Here is a 20,126-nt window from a genome sequence, read left to right as displayed (position 1 = left end):
GGATGCCCAAGGGAGATTTTGTGATCTATTCTTGACTAGACATTCATGGGCAGGAATACAAACCATCAGTCTTGGGTGATTTGGGCATGTGCCTGCCTTGAGGCAGGGGACCGGATCTGGATCCTGCACGGTGTCCAATACAGGCTTGCCATGGTTGACAGTAAGGACAACTCTTATTGTCCCTGGTGATCCTCACATGCCAGGAAAAGCAGTGAGTCACCATGGAAGGAGCCCTGGACAGAGTTAGAAGGTCTGGGCATGTGACCCTGGGCAAGTTCCTTAAGCCCTTGAGGTTCGGTTTTCTTTTCTGCAGAATGGCATTAAAGAATTCTCTCCAATTTATATCATAGGACTATTAAAAGGATCAAATGAGATATGCTATGCAAGTGATCTAAAAAATGTAAAGAGCCATATAAGTGTAGGGGACTACTATTATGATTATTACTAAATTGTTCTGATCACAGGAGTGATGTATTTATTGTAGAAAATTTGGAAATTGCAGAAATGCACTAGGAAGAAAGTAAATTCAGCCTTAATTTTCCAGAGGGAATGCCTGTTAACAATTTTGTGTATATATTCTCCCTGTCTTATTTTTTTCCTATGCATACATACTTATTTCCTTAATTGCAATCATACACCCAGTTTTGGACCTGCGAGCATCTGAGAATGATTACTGCCTTGCTCAGTGATTAGAAAAGCAGGGTGCATGCCTGCTAGAGGCAGTGCCATCTCCTGGCTCTCCGAGGAGCCTGGCCTGGCTTCTGAGAGCCCCCAGATGCCCCCTTCTCATGCCACTGTCCCTGAGGTCTGATACAGCTGCAGAAGGGGCCAGATTAAAACAGGCCATCCTCTTTGTCGGTCACATAGAACTGAACAAGAGGACACCAGGGTAGAACGAGAAACAAAGGACCCTCTCAGGTGCAGTGAGCGACAGCCTCTCCTGGCTTAACCAGCACTTTGGTCCACGTGGCCTTGGGTGGGAGTGACGGCGTTTCTTCAAAGACATCTGATCACACAAGCACCGATCTGGTTTCGCTTCTAGCTTTGTCAATTTCCTCTAGCCCCCAGGACTTGAATTGTGACCTAATTTAGCCAAAATAAATCAAGTAAATACTGACGGGGGTAAAAAACCCCAAGGGCACTGAAAGAAGCCATGAAAGAAACCCTTCTGTAGGTGAGTGAGAACACTGTAGCATGTTTCATCAGCATCACAGGGCTTTTCTCTCTGGCTTCCCAAGCCACCGTAACCAGGAAAGAAATGGGGAGTGAACTTTTGCCCAAGGATTCTGAAGGGGCTCTTAGTTCCCAGAGTTGCTTCTGTATACGGTGGTGATTCCAGGGAAGCCCCTCTTTCACCCTTCAGATTTTGAATCTGCGAGTGTTTCATTCCAGCCTGAAACAAAGGGCCGCGGAATGCCTTTCCTTGAGGTTTTTAGAGGAGGTGGAGGAAGAATTTTAAGCTGTTAAGGAGGAAGCACATCCTCAAAATTTCTGTGCTCCTGAGGAGAAGTCCTGGCTTTACCTTCAGAGACCCGTGGGGCATGTTACCTGAGGATTTCTGCCTTTGATGTCCTCGGGGCTCAGCCCAGCCGCCTCAGCCTGGAGCCAGGGACCAGGTGTACAGCCTGAAAGAAACAGGGAGGATCCCGCCATCAAGGGGCCCAGGGGCCAGGTGTGCCCGCTGCCTGAAGAAACTTGCTGAAGCAACAGCAAAGGAACCAAGGGTAACATGAGACCATCAACAAAAACGTTCGAACTCCCCGACCTGGACTGTGTGTTTACACCCCACGGTCTCCTACGTCACAGACACGCGGCTGCACAGGCGCGAGAACACGCTAAGGCCTAGCTCCTAAATGCCTATCCAGGCTTCTTACCTCAAAATATAACACCTCCACTGACATGCTCATTTGGCCCATTCCTGCAACGTGCCAAGCATGGTGCTAGCGATGGTTGCAAAATAAACGAGTAAAAGATAAGTATCTGTTGACAGAAATCAGGCTTCTGTTCCATGAGGATCCAACTCATTCTCTAGAAATACTATGTTTAAATGTTACACAAGTTACATATAAATGTGTTTACAGAGTTAGGAATTTAAAGAATCCAAAGATTTAAAAAATAACAATAAAACAATCAAAAGCATCAGCGTGCCTCTTCTCTGTCTGCCCCTCCCTCCAATCCCAATTTTCTATCCCAGAGTCACCACTGCTAAAAATTTGGTATATATCTTTCCAGGTTTGTTTTTCTTTTTTGCATTTACTTACATAACACACACACACACACACACACACACACACACAAATGCAGATACGTGGTTTTGTTGGTCTAGTCAATTTTTGAATCCACATTTCCAAGGACTCCAGAACACTCTTGGGGTTCCAAAAGGTATCCCCTAGTGTCTCTTCTCTGCTGCATTTTGTACAACACTTTTCTGACCTGCTTCTCTCATGGACTGAATAAATAACCATGTGCCAAAGTCCTCTGAACAATCCAGACTGCTGTGCTACTTAAAAAAAGCAACATGAAAAGCAGAAATGTCATCACAGATTACTTACAATTGTGAAAAACTGATACTAATTTGTATTTAACAAAAAGTGCTTAGGTAATCCAGGGCTCATTATCATGGAATGGAGTGCTAAACCGCTGTTTGAATGTTTACAATGACTTCAATAATTTGGGGAGACTTTCATAATATAGGGGGAGAAAGCAGAATAGAAATTAAGTATTTTGTATTGTATAGATAGATACAATACAGATAGATATAGATTGAATTGTATAGCATTTTTAAAATCCATAAAAAAATTGGAAGTAATATACCAACATGTTTCCTTCTGGATTAGTAGGATTACTAATTTTTAAAAACCTGTTTTAAAAAATAGTTTTCTGTACTTTCCAAGTTCTCTACAAGGAGCATATGTAAATCATCATAAGACTCTTTTAAGGTAAGGTACAGTTTTTAAAACGAACTATCATTTAGAAGGGTCTTTCCAATTTATAAAACATTAATCAAATGGGCACTGTAATTTTTATTGAAATATTTAAAAAATTTATGAATGCATTTGTTCTAGGACAAAAATATTTGAGGCCAAGTGACATAGGGAGTGTCAGATTCTTAGCCAGTGTACTAACTGAGTAAAAAGTAATAAGACAGATATACAGACCCTGATCTACTTCAGTGTGACAGTATAGCTTTGGAAATTATTGTTAGATTTAAGAAACTTCTGTCCACTACACAAAAGCCTTTCATTTGGGAAAGAACGAAAATCTAGGCCAGGGTTTCTCCATCCTGACTCTACTGACATTTTAAATCAGATAATTCTTTGATGCAGGGGCTGCCCTGTGCTTTGGAGGATGTTTGGCGGCATCCCTGGTCTCTACCCACTGGATGCCAGTGGCACACAGCCCCAGACCCTTGCCCATGTGTAACAACCAAAAATGTCTACAGACATTGCCGAAGGTCTCCTGGAGGGCAAAATCGTCCCCGTCTGAGAACCCCTGGGCAATAAAACAGGCTTCTTCTCAGACAAGCAGGTCCCACTGGTTTTCATAAACACCACTGGAAAGGAGCAGAGAGGAAAAGTAACTTTTTCATAAAAGAGAAAGGCAAACCATCCATCTTGTTGTAAAAGAAATTTCCCTGCTGCTAGAAGTGGGTGGCTGGGAGTTAGGGTGCTTTTAATCCAAACATCTCCTTCAGGGATTTTTCCTCATAAGATGCCATTAAAATCTTTTCCTGTCATCTTTTAAATTCAAAAAGGAGGGCCATTCACATGGGCTGGTTTCCCACAGAAGAATATTTCAGAGTCACTAAAAACAGTTGTTTACACAATTTATTATCACAACTCATTGTATGAAGTCTACTTTATATCGCTACTCAGTGAGAGTAATGTATGTATGAATATGGCCATGTATGTATACATATTACATATATGTCTATGTAAGTATATGTGTGTACATATATACACACTCATATATGTATCATACGTTTTACAAAAACAAAATTTATCCTTACAAGATGTGAAGCACTTAGAGAGTTTTATTCTGTTCCACTCCTTTCTAATCTGTTTCATAAAAACAAAGCAAAGCTGTTGCAGCCGCCTGATAGCATGACTTGCTAACTGGTCACAACCTGAGTTTGAAAAGCACTGCCCTGAACCACTTTCAGGACAGCCTGACTAGTGGCAGGGGACAGAGTCTGGTTCCTCTTCCTCTCACACTCATAGTTTCCAGGTAACTTCTGGGCACATGGGTTGGGGGACGTTGCTAGCTTCTCCTGGTGTCTTCTCTTCTCCCTCTGGCTCCTAACACAGCTGTGGACACCCACGTAGCTGAAGGAGCTGCTGGCGCTAAGATGCAAGACTTCTCTGAACTGCCCTGCTTAAATAGGAAAGTCCGTGCTTGGGCTGAAGAAACATGGGGCCAAGCTGGCTTCCAATTTTATCTTTCATCATTCGTAAACCAAGCAAGACTTTTACCTTTCAACAGGCACAGAGGTATTTTCATGACAGAAAAAAAAAAATCATTTTGTGGTCAACCAACAAGAGAATGACTATAGTAGGGCTGGGAGAAGGTCCAGAAAGGATTTGCCCCTTGGCTGGCCATTAAATCCGGGTCCCTTTGAGAGTCTCCCCAGAACCCCCAGCAGCCATGGAGTGCCTGGGAGGTGGGCTGGGAGGGAAGGGGGCTCTAGTGAGGTACAGGCAGAAGTGTCAGCCCCGGGCTAGCACAGCCTCTCCAACCTTCAGCCCCCTATGGTGTAAAGTGAAGAGGCAACAAGAACACTGGACACGGAGCAAAGAACATGGACTCCAGCCCAGCTTTGCCACCAGCTAACTCTGTGACCAGGGGCAGGTCACTTAACTTCTGGCCTCGATTCCCTCGGCTGTCCATGAATGAATTGGGCTGGATGACCTCAAAGGGCCTCTCCTATTATAACATTGGAGGCTTCTCATAATCTCTAAGTCAAAGAAATGACAGGTTTCACTGGAAATGATAGTTCAAGTATCTGCCAGATCTAAACCTTAGAAATTGCCTCTGGCCTTTCCTCTCCTCCCTGCTGTCACTGTCCGAGGTCAGGCTGATACTGGAGAGAACCATCGTTCCTTCCACAACCACAGCCCCTGTGAGGTCCCCCTTCCTACCATGGAACTCACCTCCCTCTCCCCAGGGGCTCGGACCCAGGCTGGGCTCATCATATTGTCTCTTCTGATAATCTGGATGCTCAAAATAAGTTTTAATGACTATTAAAAGCAATATATATTTATTTTAGAAAAACCTGGAAAAAAATAGTAAAGCATAAAGAAAATAAAATTCACCCAGCTTGAGAGAGAACAGGAGGAGAGGAAGTAGAGACAGTGTTGGCTGGTAAGGGGCAGAGAAATGGCCCAGGGAGCAGAGAAGATCAAGGGGTATATTTTATAGCTGTCATAGCATCTTTCCCGGCTTTGCAGGAATAAGGGAGAGACCTGGAAAGATGGGAGGAGTGGCAAGAGAGTGGTTTCCAGAAGAAGGAAAGGCAAGCACACAGTGCCTAGGCCCTGGCTACCCAACTGCCCTCCATGCGGCTGAGATAACTACTCTCCCACCTGCAGGGTGCTACATCTGCTGATCCCATCTCGGGACAGTCATCCTTTGATTTTTATGACATGAACCACGTGTACTGCTGAAGTCACCACAGAGCCTGAAGTTCCTTCACTAGTGGAAATAATGGTGGCTAGTTGTACTGTAAGTGTAAAGTAACAATTTTAAAATAGGAGCTGGGATATAAACAGTCAAGTTTGAAGTCCGCCACTTTCCCATTGAAATGACTGTGATGAAGGTGGTTTTGCTGGGGAAACCAGGCTGCAGTTACCTTTTGGGTATCTGTTTTCCCTTTCTTCCTCTGCTATAATGAGTTTCCCTTGAGGGGAATTCATTTACGCAAATCTCCCCAGCAGGAGGGAGCTGGTAGTGGGTTGAATAGTGTCCCCCCGAAATTCATGTCCGGCCAAGACCTCAGACTGTGACCTAATTTGGAAACAGGGCCTTTGTGGATGTAAATTAACCAAGGATCTCGAGATGAGATCATCCTGTATAGAGGATGGGCCCTGAATCCAATGACTGTGTCCTTATAAGAAGAGGAAAGGACACGGAGAGACAGAGACGACACCCATGTGGAGAGGAGGCAGGGATCAGAGGGCTGCATCTAAAAGGCAAGCAACACCAGGGATTGCTGGCAATCCCAGGGGCCAGGAGAGACAGGCATGGAACAGGCTCTCCTTCAGAGCCTCAAGAAGAAGCCAACCCTTCTGGACTTCCAGCTTCCGTTGCTTTAAGCCATCCCATTTCTGGTAATTTGTTATGGCAGCCTAGGAAGCACTGGGCTACAACTACTGGGCTGATATGATGATGATCATTATGTTCACACATATTTATGACCTAATGCATTTTTGAAAAAAGCACTTTTTAAAACTAGGCAAAATCATCCTACCAAAGAAAGATAAGAGCTAATGCCTGCAAAGTGGAGACAGCGAAGATGCTACTGGAAGAGCTAAGCATTAGCGTATTTGTGTGCTCCTGTGCGTGTGTGTGTGAGTGTATGAGTGTGTGTATGAGCGTGCATGTGTGGTAGGAAAGGAGGGAGGGAGAGAGCCAGAGAGCAAGCACTGCTACCAAAAAGCATGAGAGCACACTCATCTTAAAGGAATAACATTTCTCCCAGACCGTGAAGAACTTTAATCTTGGGGAACCAGGTCAAGAGTGAGCAGGAGGACAACTGTAAGGAGAAATGTGATCACTCATAATCCACACTGATATAATTAACAAGGTCCTTGAGGCCCTACACCACCACGCACCGGGAGGGCAGAAATATACTAAGTCAATTTTGCTAGGAGGCTATTGAAGTATTTCGGTCTACCAATGCCACATCAGCCCAAACAATATCTTCTTTTTGCCCTTTCTAGTCTGCAAGATGTCAGTTCATTTAGATTTTTTTCTTTTTTTTTTTTTCTTTGACTGCTCCTTCCTAGACCTCAGGAGATTATTTGTGCATGGGCACTGGTTTGAATATCCCTCTGAGAGAGGGTGGAGCAGCGTGTAGCTGCCATCTGCCTGGGCCCTGCTGTGTGCGGTGTGGAGAGGGGCACAGTTTTCCTCTGATGCTCAGGAAGGGGACTGCGCACTCTGGGCTCAAAATGCAGCTCACTCTAGATTAGACATGACTGAATCTAAACGCTGAAGGACCTCGCAACACATTACTGAGCAAGGCTGAGTAACAGCATGAGATTTTTAAGAATCTGTCTTTCTAGGATGGGTTAGGGCAGGTATCAGCAAATTATGGCCAGCAGACCATATCCAGCGGGCAGCTGCTTTTGTAAATAAAGTTTTATCAGAACAAAGCCATTCCTATTCATTTATGGGTCACCTATGGCTGCTTTCACATTATGAAAGCAGAGTGGAGTAGTTGTGACGGAGACCCATATGGTCTGCAAAGCCTCACATATTTAATATCTGATCCTTTATAGTAAAAGTTTGCTGACTCCTGGTTTAGGGTAGGGGTCACCAACTCAAAAGCCTCCAGGGCCAGCCAAGTTCCATTCATGTGGGAAGTAGCCTGGTATAGGGACTGTAGCAAACCCTGGTTTAGGGGAAAGAAATGAGCTTGAATAAATCAGTAACCGTGACCCTTAAGTGTGTCTTTTTCAAGAGCATAGATATTCTAACAGTGACCCCCAAGTATAAAGAATTAAATTAAGAAAAGCAGACAACACATTCCTGATTTATAACTTCATAACAGTATAGTAAATGGATACCTTACTTCCCCCCTCTGCTGTCTGTCTAGATCACCAGGGTCAAATCCTATTTATTAAATGCCTCCATGGTCCTTGATCTCTGGGAGATACCAAGTTGCTCTAAACTAATGATTGCCACATCTAGTCTCAGCTCGTGACTTACCCTTCAGTCCCAGACCCATGTGCCCTGTGCTTCCACCTGCCCCAGACATCTCCACCTTGCAGCCCTTCAGGCAGCTCAAATGGCCAGGGCCAAGGACAATTCGCCGTTCCCTCCTGAAACCAGCTCCCCTCTGGCTCCTCCATGGACCAAGGCAGATACTTGGGGGTCTTTAGCTTCTCCACTTCCCTTGTGCCTCTCATGCCCTAGGTCCTCAAACCCTGACCCCCCTGCCTCTGAGCCCCTCTCTCATCCATCTCATCCTCCTCCCACTGACTCTCAGAATATCCTCCTTCCCTGACCCTAGTCCTGTCCTCCTCCGGTCAAGCCCACACTCAGCCACCGGTTCTCTCTCTCAGCCCAGAGCTAATCACATCCCTTCTCAGACTGAAAATCTTCTGCAGAGTGCACCATGCTGAGTGAAAGCAGCATTGGCTCTGGCATCAGATGGAGCTGGGTTCAAAATGCCTGGCTCTGTCTAACTTGCTGCGAGGCCTGAAGCCAGTCACTTGACCTTGCTGGACCTCAGTTTACCCACCTGGAAGCTCCCTGCACTAAGGATTAACAATAAGGCATACTGAGCACCTAGAACAGTGTCAGCACATAGGAGGTGTCTATGAAAGTATCAATGATTGTATTGGCATTGTTGTTTATTATATTTGCAGAAAGTTCTTCCCCTGCTTATAGGTTAAAGTTCCAATGCCTTAGAAAGAATAAAACATCCTTTACATTAGGAAGGGATACGTATGTCCTCGTCCTCATGTTCTCATGTGCAGCTACCTTCCCTGTAGTGATGCTCTCAGGCATTGGCTGCCCTCTCTTCTGGTGGGTTTGGGAGAGGGAACTAGGCACGTGCAGCCTGGCCCCTCTGGGGACCTTTCAGAAATCTGCTGGCCTGTTGATGGAGGAGTATTCTCTGCTTTCCCAGCCAAATGGAAAGTCCTGGGAGGTAGGCTCTGGGCTATGCGGGGTGGGGTGGGGGGGTGGGGTGGGCAGCCTCAGTTTCCCCTCTGTAAGTCACCCTGCCTGGGTCACTGCATGAGCCTAATTCCAGGCTGCAGGGTTAGGAAGTCCACTGTCATCAGACCCCTAAGCCGTGTCCTCCAATAATAACCATGATCCTTGGATCTTCATCTGTCTGACTTCTTGAACATTTCACAGGATGGGAAGAGGGGTTTTATTTATTGACAATTCCCCCCAACCTCACAATTCAAGCAGGCTTTGTGGTCTTGACCCCATCCAAGCCCTTTGAGTCCTTCCACACCACGTGGGACATACTCAAGGCTCTGAAATTCACCAGGCACTGTCCTGCTCCCCTCCCGGGGTCGTGCTGCCCCTCAGCCTGGGATGCCTTTCCACCTGTGTGGAATGTTACCCTCTTTCCATGACCTTCAGGTCCCCAACCTCCACCTCCCCCCTCACGCCCACCGAAGGGACCCTGTTCCCTCCACTCAGTCGCCTCCGATGCCCGCACGGTGCCTGCTGTGCAGTGGACACGCAGATGCGTTTGCTTAACGGAGCAGGAATGTGAGACTGACACAGCACTGCCTCCTCCTGTTGCTGCTTCTAGGTAAACCCTAGGTTTTTGTGTGTCAGGGGAGAGGGGGGATGTCGGGTGGGTTCCCTCTGACCTTTACACTGCTCTTCTCTCTCTCTCTGTCCCTCTCTTTAGTTCAGAGAAGTAACATTTTCCTGTTAGGAAGAAGCACACCAGGTCATGTCCCTCTAATGTGTCGTCCCACAGGCTAGCAGAGAAATCTCTGTCCAAGCTGATCCCCTGGGGACCTCTGACCCGACCAGGGCATGGCCCGCGTTCCCTCTGCTCTGCCGGAGGCTGAATCCTGGAGAAGGGGCCTCACCCAGGCCCCTCTGAAAGGACTGGGTCACGAGTCCAGGTTTCTGATTCCTGGGTCTTGAGCTAAATGTGGATACTGATGATTTTCCACTCAGGTCCACAGATGTCCTGGGGTAAGAGGCCTTACCCAGGATGTAGGGTGGGGAACACATCTGACCCTCGCCCCTGTGGTTGACCCTGTCCCCCTCTGACCAGCTCCCCATCAAGGCAGGAGGAGGGGACAATCTGATTGGCCCCAGCCCGGGACAAGAACCGGCTCCTGTTAACTTCATGCTGATCAGAGGGCAGCGTCTGTGTGGTCAAGACTCCACCCTTGCTTTTCCTTGCACCCTGTGTCCATGTCAAGAGGTTCCTGCCTTCTTGCCCTTCTGGCTCTAAGGGGTGGGCCAGCCACCTCTTCCTTCCCCACTCTTAACATGGAGCAGCTGAGTTAAGGCCTCCCTGGGAGCCTAGCCACAGAAGTAAACCAGCAGGAGGCAGGCGACTCCTTGGTCCCCGATTCTTAACCTTGGCTGTACATTGAAACCACCTGGGAGCTTTCAAAATTACTGACACCCGGGTCCCACCCCAGATACTCTGATTTAATCAGTTTAGATGCAGTCAGGGCTTCAGGATGTTTAAAAGGCCCCACGGGTGATTCTGCAGACCTTAAGGGAAGGCATGCTCCAATTCACAGTTTACCAGAGTTCTGAGTTGGGGGGTGTCAGGTTCTTCCCCAACTATTAATGCAAAGTTCCTGCTGTTAGGTCCCTGAAGAGGGAGGGAAGTGTGGTACATTCAGGCACCCAATCCACTGCAAACAATTAACCATGGTGTTCTGTAAAACCTCTAAATGAGCCCTGGGAATCGGAACAAAGAATTGTCCTGAAACTTCCAGAAGTCTGAACAGCATGGCTTGCTCTCCTGCACCAAAAGACGGGAGGTATCCAAAATAGCAGTGCAGTGCAACTGGGAGGCCAGCCTGTAGGCAGTCTGTGGCCAGGAAATGCACACAGAGCATCCAGTTTTGGAGGGACAGGAAAAACTAGATGTCTTACCAAGGTGGTACTTACTTCTGACAATCTTGCTGGGGTAAATCTTCTGGCATGGTTTATACTCATCCGGCGGAGGAAAGTCGTCCATAGAATGGAACGTGAATTTAGACTCAAAGTCATCTGCAGACATGGGAAAAGGTAACGTTTACTCTGGTTATTGCGATGACCCAAGTTTGGATAATTTCTAGAAGCCCACAGGTTAATCTGACCGAATACCCTGTTTTCTGTTTGCCTGGGGGCTTTGGAAGGAGGGAGTCCTCATCATGATTGGTGAGAGGGAACATGGCCTGTGTCCAATTTGGGACCCGGGATCCCAAAGGCAAACAGGTTCTGCTCTCGGCTCCTGATGGCTGGAGGAGAGGGGTCCTGTGGTCCTTTCATGGTCTGAGTCCCTGCGGTGGGTCTGGGCCCTGAGTCTGGTAGTAGCTCAGCACCCAAAAGGGGCCCATAGACTGTGTGGTCAAATCTGACCCCAGGTGACCTTCCTTCCTACCTCCGTATTTTTGCTCTAACTGTTCCCCTTCTTGGTGGGCCTTCCAGCCATCCTTCCACCATGCCCAGTCACTCTGGTCTTTCAGTCCTATGCATTGATTTCTCCACGGGTACATGGTTTAAATGTTGGTCTTCTTCCCTCTGTAATTAGAGTTCTTTATCTTTAAGCCATTTGCTTTCCTCGTAAGCAGAGTACCTGGACCTGAATCAGGAGTCTGGAGAGTGGACAATGGATTCACATAGAAAGTCTTAACAGAAATCCTATTTATCAGAACCTGGAGGCTGTTCTGTGCTAGAGTGAGCTCCCTGTCCATTGAGAAGCAGGCACCCTGAAATAACAGCACCATGAGCCAGCAGACTCTTGCCAGAGGAAGACACTTGCTCACTGGGGGCCAGCATGGCAGACGGTGGCCACACTTACCGATGATGTGCATGCTTCCGTTTCTCAGCTGACCCCCGGGCTGCTGGGTCGGGGTCCAGGCTGGGCCCTGCTGGCTCCTGCTTGAAAGCTCTGTGGTGGGTGATCTCGCAGGTGGTACCGGGGGTGGATTTAGCTTTCCTCCACTGGTCCCTTACAGAGAAGATGACTGCATTCAGATTCAGGAATGGGGACAGGTGGATGCTACCAACTTGTCAGAGGTTAGGCATTTAGATCTTTGGACGTAATATGACGCAGTGAGTAATACGCAGACCTCCTAAGGTTTTTGAGAGCAATGAATTAGTCGATTTAAGACAAGCGGCATATAGTAAGTACTCAATATGTTAGCTGCTGTGATACTATTAATGATGGCACTAACCCTCATTATCAGATGCTACAAGCAGCCCAAAGAAGGGCTCGTAAGAAAGGGGATGACTGTAGGTGAAGGCTCAGAAGGAGGCTTAGAAGTTCAAGGTGTCAGGAGCTTGTCCCTGTCCGTGTTTCTGCTCACACTGGTTCCCTTTCATTGCAAACCCTCATTTCTCCTCCCAATCCAGATCCTACCCATCCCCCAAGGGCCAAATCAAATCCCACCTGCTTCATCAAACCTTCCCTGATCACTCTCTCCTCTGCCAATTCTTTTTGGTAGGACTCGTTTGGCAGTTAATAACCTGCTGTTTTTGCACATCAGTTCAGGGTTCTCCTGTTGCTTAGTGCTTAAATGATGTGGCAAACGTCGCTCTGCTTCTTGCAACGAAGATAATTACACCAATATTATCTGTGCCAAGATGTTCACAATTACAATCGCTTTCTATCCCTGCCCCCTCCCACTCTCCAATTGGGCTGAAGAAGAAATTTCTCTTCTTTTATACATGGAAAAACAAAGTTTCACATCCAAAGACACACAGAAAGCACCCACTCCTGGCCTCAGGTTTACTGCTCTGGTGAAGACAGCTGTGATGCAGCAACTGGCCGCTATCACCTGCCGCCATCTTAGCTCCTCCCCTCCCTTCCTTTTCTGCCTGACCTCTTTGTAATTTTCCAGTCTACTTCCTCCCCCTTTCTGTTCTTCCCTTCTGAGGCACTGGGATCCCTCAGGCAAACTAAACGGACAGAAGTTGCTAAGGGGCTAATGAGACTTCTGACATCTGCTCTGGACAAAAAGCTGCCCCGCTGCATTTTAAGGGGAAAAGAGAGGAAACCACCCCGCCCAAGCTCCAGCTGCATGCAAGTGCCTTATGCACATTTTCTCAGTTAATCTTCATCATAATCCTATGAGAAAGGTGTTATTATTATTCCCATCTGATAAATGAAAAAAAGTTCAAGAAGATTAAAACACACTCACACAAACTGGCTTGAGGTCACTCAGGAGTGGTGGGGAAGTTAGGATTTGAACTCAGATCTTTTCAGATCAAAAGCACTATGTTTCCACTTTACCATGGAAATTTAAAATTCACCAATGTCAGAAGGGGGTCACCAGCACAAAATGTTGGCCCAGTGTGGATGTGTGTGTGTGTGTGTGGATGTGTGTCAGATGAGTACAAACATGCGGATATGTGAGGACACGTGTGTGATAATGAATGTGTGTGTGTTTACGTGTTTATGAGTGTATTTTGTGTGTGGATGCCTGGGGGGTGTTTTTCCCTTCAAAAGGCACCAAAGGGGCAGAAGCCTCGCCGCTCTACAGGGCAGTCACAGCCGTGGGCACACTTACTTAATCCAAAATCAACTCCCTGCTAGATATATGAAGGAATGGTTCTTAATGTTTGGCTCAAAACCTAGACCCTCACTTTCCTCAAGTCAGCTGCAGAACAGACCCAGAATAAGGCAGCATCCAGTCTGCCAACCTGCAGTGATCCTGGCAGAGAGCCAGACTGGAATAACTCAGGCCAAGATTAAACAGGAGACCAGGTTCCAGAAATAAACTGTGCCCAGGCTCCCTCCACTCCAGGAAGTAGATGTGGAGTCTGAATGATGATGCTGAGAATAAATTACCCTTCTCTAAAGCGTGCTGTTGCCAGGCCATGCTCTAGGTACCTTACTATCTGAATCCACCAGTCCTTTCACCCACAGCGGGAGACAGAACGATTGTTCTCCCCATTTTACAGATGAGGAGGAGGAGGCACAGAGAAGTGAAGTGAGCACAAGCGGCAAGGGGGTCAAGGCCAGAATCACTTGCTTGCTGTCTGTGTCATATTGGACAAGTCTCTCAGCTTCCCTGTCTCTAATTTGAATACCCCAAATAATAAAAAGTACATACAAGGACAAGTTTTCCCTGCGCTCTAGCAGGAGCACTGAACAGCTCTGGTGTAAAAGGAAATCCTCCTGTTTGAGACCCCTCAAGGCGAGCCCCCCTCACTGTTCCCAGGGGGCTCACAGGAGCAGGCCGTGTCCCTCGGCCGCTGCCATAATTACTGCGACAATGGGCTCCCCTGATGCGCCCCCCAGCTCTCCTGGTCCTGAGTACCTGGGCCGCGGCCGTGCCTCCTCTTCTGCAGGAACGCCTGGGATCCGGGCGGCGCGGGCGGCGCGGGCAAGGCCTGCACTCCGGGCTTCGGCGGCGGGGCCTGGAAGCTGGGGGATCTGGGGGGCAGCGGGGGTGCTGCTTCACTGCTGTTATTAGCGCCTGGCAAGGGGGGCGCTGGCACGGAGGACCTGGCGGTGCAGGAGGCGTAAAGGGGCGGTGGGAGCGGTGGGGGCGGCGGGGGCGGCGGCGGCGGAGGGGCCGGAGGCTCCCGCACATCCTGGGTGGGGCTCGCCGCCTCCGCGTGGAGCCCAGGGTACCCACAAGGAGGGAGGAGCGGGAGCGGGGGCGGGATGGGCGATAAGTTCAAGGGCGCGAGCTGAGGCCTCACTGCCTTGTCGCTGAGGACGGAGGCCGCGGATGGCGGGGGCGGAGGCGCCACAGAGGGGAGAGAGGGAGCGCCAGTCGGGGGGTTCCCTTTGTTCGGTGGACCGGGTGGGGACACCAGCGGAGCTTTGGTGGGGGAAGATGGAGGGAGGGGTGGGGGTAAGGACGGGGGAGGTGGGGGAGGTGGAGGTGGAGGTGGGGTGGGAGGGGCTGGGGCGGGCATGCTGGGGCGAGGAGGGACTGTCCTGGCAGCGCCATGAGCCTCAGAGGCAGTTCCTAGCCTGGGAGATGCAGGGGGATTAAGTGGCCCACTGATCGTTTTGGTGGGAAGCCTGGGAGAAGGCGCTCGGGAGCCAGGGCCCTGTCCTGTCTTGCCACCTGGAAGTGAAACAAGTTCTGAATTAGCATAGCAACAAAGGAAAGAGAAACCGGGATCACTGACAGTCACTGACCCTCTCCAGCTAGATGTGAGTAAGCTGCATGGCTGGCACATATTTTTGCATGTCCACTGAGAAGCCTCAGTTGCAGCAGCTCATTTGCAGTCACAAAGGAGGGCCAGCTAGACCTCCTCCGAAGTCATTTCCAGCATTAACAAGACAAGCCGAGGCCAGAGTGTCTGCAGTGCAGGATTGCCCTGAACACTTCATCTCCAGGCCCACATTAAGCTGCCCGCCAGTCGGCTCCTCCATTCTAGTTTGGAATCTCAGGAGTACTGGCCGGAAGTTCTCTGTCAAGGGAGCTTTTCCTCACTCCCACCCAGCATTTCTCTGTTTTTGCTTCAAGCACAGGATATTCAAGGTCTCCTGAATATATAAGGTAACTCAGAAGTCAGTGGTGTCTTCCAGTCCTTGGAGATCCAGGTCCAGTGGACTTGACCCTCCCAGTTCCATGGCCTCTGGAAGTTCAAAGGCCTTTCCCAAAGATTTATGCTTATTTCCAAGGCATTCTGTGGTTCTCTTATCTCATCAACTCCAGTTTGAAATTCAGTGCCTCTTTTGAGTTCAACACTGTCAATAACATATTGCTCACTGCAAGCATTTGGTTTGACACACTTCACAGAGCACTGGGGTAGAGGCTGGCCCCATCATTCTTTGCAAACTCCTCCAGCAGACTACTCTTTCTTACCCTATATTTCCTCTGCCTCATTCTAAGGAGAAATAAGTTCCTTTTCCTCTTTACTGCATGGAAGTTCTGCAATCACTGATTAAATATGTTCTTGGAGTATCACCTCCACACAAGGGGTATATCGAAATATTTCTTCCGTATAAATACGGTGTTATTTCTAAGAGGGATTCTGGAGAACACATTTTTCTCCATTTCGGCACCCCAATAGTATATAATCCCCACAACAATATGTGAACAATATGTGAAAATGTTTGCTTCTCACACCTACAACTTCCTGTGTATTGCACCATAGGAAACACAGCTTTCATTTCAGATTATAAACTCTAGCATCTGTTGGGGTACTAATTTTTCCATGGCTAAGTTCCTAGTGTGTTTTCCCAAGCAGTGCTAAACCATACTCCAAAGTAACTGATGCCAAAATCCAGGCTGATCACAGCAAGGCACGCTGGAGGAGATGCCTGAAGCTAAGCGGGCAGGGCCACGGCATGTGGCTTTCCAACCAGGTGACCCTCTGGTGGGATTGGGCAGTCACCTGGACAACAAGACTTACTGTAGTCTCTGTTAGAAGTTGTGATTTTAAGGCAGAATCCTCCTGTTGAGGTGGCTCCAGAGAGAGATTATCTTTGCACCCATGCATTCGCCCTGCCTCTGACCTGAACACCCTGGGGTCCAAATGTGAACATTTTCAGAGCAGCTGGCCGGCCGTGACAGAAGCAGAAGGCCCCACCCAGCTTTTCCAGGGACAGGACTACAACCTCCACGTCTCAACGTTAGACATGTTGCATGGGGCAGGTATCAGGATCAGGGATTCCTGCTAAAAAGTCCTCAAACCTTTTGCATAGACCACAGAGAGGAAGACAGAGGGCTCTGGCAGCTCCCTAAACAAGGTGAGGCCTGGTTACTGGATGAAGTTTACAGGGATAATACATTTGTAAAACAAAACAGGGTCCAATCCTGAATAATTAATCCAGATTTCTTAAATGACTGAGGACCCCATGTATTCAAGATTCAAAAAAACCTTAAAGTGAGTCAGTTAAAAGCACAGGGGCTGTTTGCCAAGCTGCCAATCGAACGAGATGTCTGGGCAAACCCATTTTTATCATAGCTTGAACAAGAGAAGCAAGGATGACACAAGTCCTTGTCCTTCTCATGTTCACGCCCTCCCTGGGATGAAGCTGAGCTGGCCGTGCATTTATGGTGAGAGCTGCCGGAAAGAAAGGAGCCGGCTGAGGAAGGGCAGGCCAGGCAGCCAGGCCAGGGCCAGCAGGGAGGGAAGGGCAGAGGTTCTCCTTCCTAACCCAAAGGCCAGCCCAAGAGACTCACATAAAACACAAAAGGAGAGCATGAGGGGGTGGGGAAAGGCTAGCTCAAGGACACATCAGCGATGCTTCGCTGATGTGAGAGCAGGGGTGGTTATCAAAAGATGGCCTATTTCTTCTTCCTTAAACTTGTATATGCTTTTCTGAAGTCCCTGGATTGTTTGGCCGTCTCATCACACACTCCAGACAACCCAGTGATAATGCTAACTCATTGCATCTTATTGTAATAGTCACTCCCTCAGCTCTAAGCCAGAGCTGCATTATGACTTCTGTGGGCTGTGGTGGTTTGGAGAGCTGTACCCCAGAGAATTATGGTCTTAAACTTAACCCATGGTAAGTAGGACCTTTTGATGAGGTTACCTCAGTCAAGGTGTGGCCCACCTCAATCAGGATGGGTCTTAATCCTATCACTGGAGTCCTTTATAAGTGAAATGAAATTCAGGCAGAAAGAGAAAGCCACAGATGGAGCAGCTGGAAGCTGAACTTCACCAGAACCTGGCAGAGAAGGGAGAGGCCAGGAGAGGCCGCCCTGTGCATCGCCATGTGCCAGAGGAGCCCAGGATTGAGGGTCACCGGCAGCCAGCCCCAGAATGCCAGTCTTTGGGAAGAAAGTAATGCCTTACTGACACTTCAGTTTTGGAATTTTCCTGGTCTCAAAATTTGAGCCAATAAAATCCCATTGTTCAAGCTAACCCCTGGCGTGGTATTTACCTGAGTAGCCAAAGAAACTAAAACATGGGCTCAAGGACCTTTGCCTCTGCAGGCCTTCTCCTTCATAAAAATATATTAAAATTATATTTTATGACTGTGTTGGTATAAAGACGTATATAATCTTTGACCCTAAAAGTTCACATTCTTTCTCTGAATTTTAAATGAAACCAAAACATTTTTGTGGGGGCTCTAAAATGTATTGTGAACCCGAGGCACTGTGCCTGGTGTGCCCAGGGGCAAGTCAGCCCTGCTCTACACAACCGTACTAGCCATTCACATATTCCAGTCTACAGATATTTACTGAGCACTTACTACCAGCTGAGCATTTTTTTAGGCAGTGAAAAACTAAGTCCCCACCTGCTTGGACTTTGTTCAGAGGGAGAAGACAGACAATAAGCTGGCAAACCTGTAAATATATAATATGTCAGATGGTGATAAGACAAGAAAAATAAATCAAGGTAAAGGGGATATGAAGTGAGGGGAGCAGGACTCATATTCCCTATGAGATGATGAATAATGGCCTCACTGACAAGTTGAGCAGGTGCCACTTGATCTGAAGGGAGAGAGTGTGAGCCATGTGACACCTGGGAAAGAGTGTTCCTGGCCAAGGGAACAGTGGGTGCAAGGGCCCTGAGCCAGGGGCATACCTGGTGAGAGCAAGTAAGAGCAAAGAACAGCAAGGAGGCCAGTGCGGCTGGAGTGGAGGGAGTGAAGAAGCGAGAAGGATAGGCAGTAAGATCAGAGAGGTAGCAAAAGCCGTCTTCTTGCTCTGAATGAGAAGGGGGACATTGGGAGAGTTCTGAGAGAGGAAGACTGTCATCTGACTCATACTGACACAGTGCCCAGTTCCTACATCTACCAGTTGGTGCCTTCCTTGAATTTCCATCCTGTAGCAGGCATCATTAGTCACTTCATTACAGACGTGAACCTCCTCTAAAGAGATCAATTCTTGTCTTCACAAACATCGTGGCTAAAATATCTGACATGTGTTCCTGAAGTTGGAGCCCGCTGGAGATTCCTATTGCCGGCCTCCTTTGGCTGGTCCCCAATAAAACCTAACTGGGGGTTATTTCTCCTATCTTTATTTCTGCAAAGAGAAGGTAGTGGAAATTTTATATTCCAAAAGATATTTGTTTGACACCGCTTGGGAATTTTGCAAAAAGAAGAGGGCACTGATGACCATCAACTTGTTTTAGTGCTGAAAACCTAAGACTACCTTTCCCACCAAACCATCAGCGAAAATGAGGAAATGAAAATGGCCCTGAAAAGGCTCAAGTTGAATCTCAAAGCAAATTATCTTTTCTGGACTTTATTCACCTAGGTGAAGGCAGCAAATGCACCCTGGAATGTCAAACAGCCACAGACGCCATTGAGAGGGTTAGAAAAATTACCCAGTGGAAGATCCTGTACCAGGAATGTTTGGGCTTGATCATCCCTGGATTAATGGTATAGCTTGAGTTTATTTGTCTGGTAGCTAAAGAGTACAAGAATAGGACAGATACTTTTTCTTCAAACAATAAATATATATTTGCCCAATTGTAATGCAAGACTTTAAAACATCAGCTAGGCATCAAAATACAAAGGATCAGGTAGAATAATTGCAAAATTGTCCTCAATTGTTCACCCCTCCCTGATCCCATGATCTTTGAAATGTGATTTTGCAGCTCCTTCTCTCAAGGGGTGAAGCCTATTTCCCCACCCTTTGCCTCTGGGGTTACCTTGTGACTTGTTCTGGCTAAGAGGATGCAGTAAGAATGCTGTGCTAGTTCTGAGGCCTCTAGGGGCTTTATACACTTCTGTTCTCTCTCTCTTGGAATCTGCCCACTGCCATGAACACAAGTCCAGGAAATTTGCTGGTTATTGACAGACCATCTGGATCAGAGGTGAATTAGGTCAGTTGTTGCAGCTGGAGCCCCAGAGATACGAGAACTATGAGAAATAGAAGATTAGCAAAGCCAGTCTCCCCATCCTGGAGCTAATGGTAGCTGGTAAAGGAAGCCTAGTTGAGACCACTCTAAATTGCCTGCCCACAGAATTGTGAGCTAAATAAATGCTTTTAAAAGCCATTACATTTTAGGATATTTTGTTACACAGCAATACCTAACTGATACAATGACTGAGAACCACTGCAACTAACACATTGCTAGTGAGACCATGGTGATGTCACTATGATCTTCTGTTATGATTTGCACTTTCTGTCTGTATTTCACTGTCTGGGCCACCATCACACCATCAACAGACACCACACACTATAGAAAATAATTCTTCACTTATTACAACGGGATGGTTTAAATGGGATGATGACTTAAAAGATACCTTGAAAATGAGTCTATGGTTTGGGAACTTCCAGTGTTTAGTCTTCCAAATATATGATCTCCTACTATATGACTGTTCA

General features: G+C 47.6%; 1 protein-coding gene across 1 annotated transcript in view; it reads right to left on the bottom strand.

Moving 5' to 3' along the window:
• The window catches only part of WIPF3 (WAS/WASL interacting protein family member 3), a 62,487-nt gene that overhangs the window by 3,214 nt on the left and 39,147 nt on the right, over positions 1-20,126 (bottom strand). Inside the window, exons 5-8 of the mRNA XM_037837801.1 lie at positions 14,193-14,954; positions 11,729-11,878; positions 10,834-10,935; positions 1,549-1,625 (exon numbers count right to left, since the gene is read on the bottom strand). Of these exons, the coding sequence (XP_037693729.1) occupies positions 1,549-1,625; positions 10,834-10,935; positions 11,729-11,878; positions 14,193-14,954 (1,091 nt within the window). The remainder of the gene's footprint in view (positions 1-1,548; positions 1,626-10,833; positions 10,936-11,728; positions 11,879-14,192; positions 14,955-20,126) is intronic.

This window comes from Choloepus didactylus, chromosome 5, assembly GCF_015220235.1.
Source record: "Choloepus didactylus isolate mChoDid1 chromosome 5, mChoDid1.pri, whole genome shotgun sequence".
NCBI classification, from domain to species: domain Eukaryota; kingdom Metazoa; phylum Chordata; class Mammalia; order Pilosa; family Megalonychidae; genus Choloepus; species Choloepus didactylus.
This window is presented reverse-complemented; position numbering and strand designations above follow the sequence as displayed.